This window comes from Plasmodium cynomolgi, chromosome 9, assembly GCF_000321355.1.
Source record: "Plasmodium cynomolgi strain B DNA, chromosome 9, whole genome shotgun sequence".
In the NCBI taxonomy this organism is placed as follows: Eukaryota; Apicomplexa; class Aconoidasida; order Haemosporida; family Plasmodiidae; genus Plasmodium; species Plasmodium cynomolgi.
In genome coordinates this window covers 509,446-513,877 of record NC_020402.1, presented here as the reverse complement: position 1 = coordinate 513,877, position 4,432 = coordinate 509,446, and the positions used below count along the sequence as shown (strand labels likewise).

The 4,432-nt window shown below is 43.3% G+C and overlaps 1 protein-coding gene across 1 annotated transcript; it reads left to right on the top strand.

Annotated features, from left to right (window-relative positions):
• Positions 1–285: 285 nt before the first annotated feature.
• Positions 286–1,773, top strand: PCYB_092160 (falcipain-like protein; the record flags this gene model as incomplete). Its single annotated transcript, XM_004222329.1, has 2 exons — positions 286–792; positions 820–1,773. 2 exons carry the CDS (start codon positions 286–288, stop codon positions 1,771–1,773), a joined length of 1,461 nt encoding a protein of 486 aa, XP_004222377.1.
• Positions 1,774–4,432: the final 2,659 nt, after the last annotated feature.

The following is a 4,432-nucleotide window of genomic DNA, read 5'->3' as shown; positions in this document are numbered from 1 at the left end:
GTTAGCACTTCTTCTTTGTAACGTTTTAAGGAGGGCCTTTTCCTTTTTCTTTTGCGTTTCTCCTTTTTGTTATCCCCATTTCCTTTTTCCTTGCCCCCTTTTTTTTTTTTTTTTTCCGTTGTGACGATCACTCCGTTCTGAGCATAAATCGGGCTCCACTTGCGTAGAAGCGCGCGCTAGTATATTTTGTACATTTTTGCGCCACAGCTGCTCCGCTTCTGCGCTACCCATCTGGTGTTTTCCCTTTCCATCACCACCCCCTCTTCCACTTCGCCCTGTACCAACATGGAATACCACATGCAGTACAACCCCCAGGACCCTATAAACGCCGAAAAGAAGGCGTTCATGGGTCAGGGCTACATTGACAAGGCCGTTTTGAAGAAAAAGAAAAACTACCTCATCCTCCTGTCCGTCTCAGCCATCTGCATATTCGTGTGCTCCGCATTTTACTTCACGAGACCCGCAAAAAGGGATGGATCATTTACGTACCAAATTACGGACAAAGTAGACGATGATTACATAATAAATTATTTGCTAAAGAGTAAAAATGGAAAAAAATTTATCGCATCCAAAGTACAGGAGTTAATATCGACGTATGACCAGAAGGACAACAACTCCCCCTCTCTACATGGATCCACATATAAACGTTTTGCAAAGAGGGACAAATGCACAGGAAATAAATGCAGTGTTAGTCCGTATAGGAAGAATGCAGATGAGGTAGAGATTGTATCCCAAGCGAATATAGTGAACCCTCTCATTGACACCAAATTTTTGATGACCAACTTGGAGACTGTGAATTCCTTTTACCTCTTTGTGAAGGAGTACGGGAAGGAATACAAAACGGCAGATGAAATGCAACAGAGGTATCAATCCTTTGTAGAAAACTTGGCCAAAATAAAGGCACACAATAGTAAGGAGAATGTCCTATACAGAAAAGGGATGAACCGATTTGGAGACCTCTCTTTTGAAGAATTTAAGAAAAAATATTTGACCCTGAAAAGTTTGGACTTTAAGGCAGATGGTACGAAATCACCACGAGTGAGCAATTATGACGATATTATACATAAGTACAAACCGAAAGATGGGACATTCGATTACGTGAAGCATGACTGGAGAGAGTTAAATGCGGTAACACGTGTGAAGGACCAACAGAATTGTGGTGCGTGTTGGGCGTTTAGCACAGTAGGTGTTGTAGAGTCCCAGTACGCAATTAGAAAAAAAGAGTTAGTGGCCCTAAGTGAACAAGAAATGGTAGACTGCTCTTTCAAAAACCATGGCTGTGATGGAGGTTTCATCCCAAACGCCTTTGATGACCTAATCGATTTCGGAGGAGTATGCAAAGAAAAGGATTACCCCTATGTCGATTTAATTCCAGAACTGTGCGACATTAACAAATGCAAAAATAAGTATACAATTACGACCTACGTGGAGATTCCCCAAGTTCGATTTAAGGAGGCAATAAAATTTTTAGGACCCATCAGTGTGAGCATTAATGCAAATGACGATTTTGCTTACTACGAGGGAGGTCTCTTTGATGGCTCCTGTGGGTTCTTCCCCAACCATGCTGTCATCCTTGTTGGCTACGGTATGGAAGAAATATATGATGCCATGACCCGAAAGAATGAAAAACGCTACTACTATTGGCTGAAGAATTCTTGGGGAGAGAAATGGGGAGAAAAGGGATATATGAAGATTCAAACGGATGAGTTCGGATTAATGAAGACGTGCTCTCTGGGTGAACAGGCCTACATTGCTTTAATTGATGAAGTTTGACGCGCAGGTACAGGACAAGAGGTGGGGAGGAGGGGCCAAGTCACCCATGCAGTGCACACCGCATCAGCAGCGCATCTGCAGCGTATCAGCAGCGTATCTGCAGCGTATCAGCAGCGTATCTGCAGCGCATCCACAATCGCATTAACACCGCATCCACAACCGCATCCACACCGCTTCCACAACCGCATCCGTACACACCTGCCCAATTCGCAGTTGTGGCCATAAATCCGATGTGCCTCCCTCCCCCCCCTAAAGGAGAAAACTGGGGTGCGCAGACGGCGCACTTTAGCGGAGCGCTTGAGGTTCATCGTCCGCGATCATTTTGAGGTGTACCCGTCTGAACATTATTTTAAGGGGCACCTTTTGTGAAAATATTAATCGTCCCCCTTTTGTGCCCATTTTAATCGTCCCCTTTTGCGCCCATTTTAATCACCACCATTGCGCCCATTTTAATCGTCCCCTTTTGCGCCCATTTTAATCGTCCCCCTTTTGCGCCCATTTTAATCACCACCATTGCGCCCCTTCCGTACTTGCTCACCTGCACACCCTTTTTTGATGACCAATCCGTTTGCCCTTTGAATAATTACGATGCAACGCCGAGGGCCGTGCAAATTAAAAAGAAGCACATGTGTGTACGTTGGTGTATTAAGAGTTCCCACTTAATGAAGCAAGTTGGCTAGATTTACTTCGCCCCATTTTGGCTGATAGGGGGAGAGGAGGCTTGATGAAAAAAAAATTAAAAATTAAAAAATTAAAGAATTAAAGAATTAAAAAATTAAAGAATTAAAAAATTAAAATATTTTTAAAATTAAAGAATTAAAAACGTATGAACCGTTCATAACATTTTAGCACATCGAAATAAAGTGGCGAACAGAGGCCCATTCAATTCTCCTTTTTGCAAAATAAATGAAAAAGAAAACCTCTTATCTTGGCGATCATTTACCCGGTTGCTACTCTTCGGATGGCAAAGAGTTAGCTCTCCATTCGCGATTAGAACAAAGGGCAGCCGCTTTAACGGTAGTGTGTCTACCACCGTTTTGCGCCCCGCCAAGACAAGAACGCGCGACCACACTTTATGTATGAAAAAAATAAACATTTCACGCCGTTCGCATGGGTTGGGGGGCATTCACACAAAAATGTTTTGTCGAGGCGGAACCAACTGGGACACGCCTGATAGTGAACGAACCTGAAGCGAGATGACAGATTGCTCAAAAAGGAACGGAAATGCAAAATGCTGTGGGATAATTCAATGTGCGCATGTTTAACACGCCCCTTTTTTTTTTTTTTCCTCCTTTTTGCGCTATCGAACTGGTATGAAAATATCCCTTCAGGGGGGGGTGTCCCTATTTTTTCTGTTGCCTTCCCTGTGCGGCAAATTTGTGCACGTATGTCTGTGCCCCCGTTGACAGAGCACTCTCTCCCCCCCTTTGTCTTACTGCCTCGAGGTTACACTTCCTACACTCGAAATAGTCACAGAAAAAATATGTTCATTTTTTTTTTTTACCAAGCGGATGGATGGAAGTGCACGCACATATGGTTTCCTTCCCCCTTAAAATGTAAAATTTGGAGTTGGGTTGAGCTTTAAAAACGTGCCTACTGATCGATTCACAAATTTGTAAAAAATAAATCCGCGTAGTGGAGTATGGCCTCTTGGCGGTTTTGTATGCACACTGTGGGACAAGGAGATTGGGTATTTCGCCGAGGTGACCTCTTTTCAGATGTCGACACGTACGCATTGGTGTGCATTGATACGCGTTTGTCATATTAGTTACATTCGACAGGGGTGCTAGCCGGATTTGTCTCAGCTTAGCTAACCATGCGCAAAGATATCCGTTGGGCTGGCCACTAGTGAAGGGGCATTGGGTACGTTTCCCCATTTGACCTCTTGCTGGGGATTGCTCGAGGGGGGGCGCGGGAAACAGCCCAGAGGTGCGAGCTCGTTCGCTTACCTCGTGTGTCAACAGGGGGGTGCGTTTTCCAAAAAAAATGTGCGAGGGGAAGAAGCGGGTGGTGGATAAATGAGTAAGCGAACAAGTAAAAAAAATGAGTAAAAAAAAAAAAGAGTAAATAAATGCGTCAACAAATGTGTAATTCAAAGCGTAAATAAATGAACAATAAAATGATGAAAAATCATACGAACGATCAAACACGATGAGCGAAAAGCAAAGTAGCAGTGACTGAGGAGGAACTCAGTGAATTTTTCCCCTTTGGAAATTTAAGCTTTTTTCAAATCCACTTTTTTTTTTTTCCAGTAGGCGTTTTTTTAGTAAAAAAACTACACGGCTCTTTTTTTTCCCCCCCGTATGTGAGGGGTCAGCGTGCCGCACCACGCAGAAACGAGCAAAAGAACAAATTACAAAGCACGGATGATGCGCAATTGTACGAAAGCACAAACGTGTACACTGTGCCCTTCTTTATATCGTCCCTCACACATATGCCAACTCCCACGGGGGGCAGGCGTATCCCTCCCCTGTCCTGCACCCCTTTTTTTTTTCCCGAGCATATGCTAAAAGTTAGCCAAAAAATTGAAATACCATTTAAGGCGGTAGCAGCACAATTTTTGCGAAGCTTTTATTTTTATTTTTATTTTATTTTTTGGTGAAAGCTGAACAAGTTACACTTTTAAGGTTAAATTAAATAACCTGGAGGAGGAAGATCA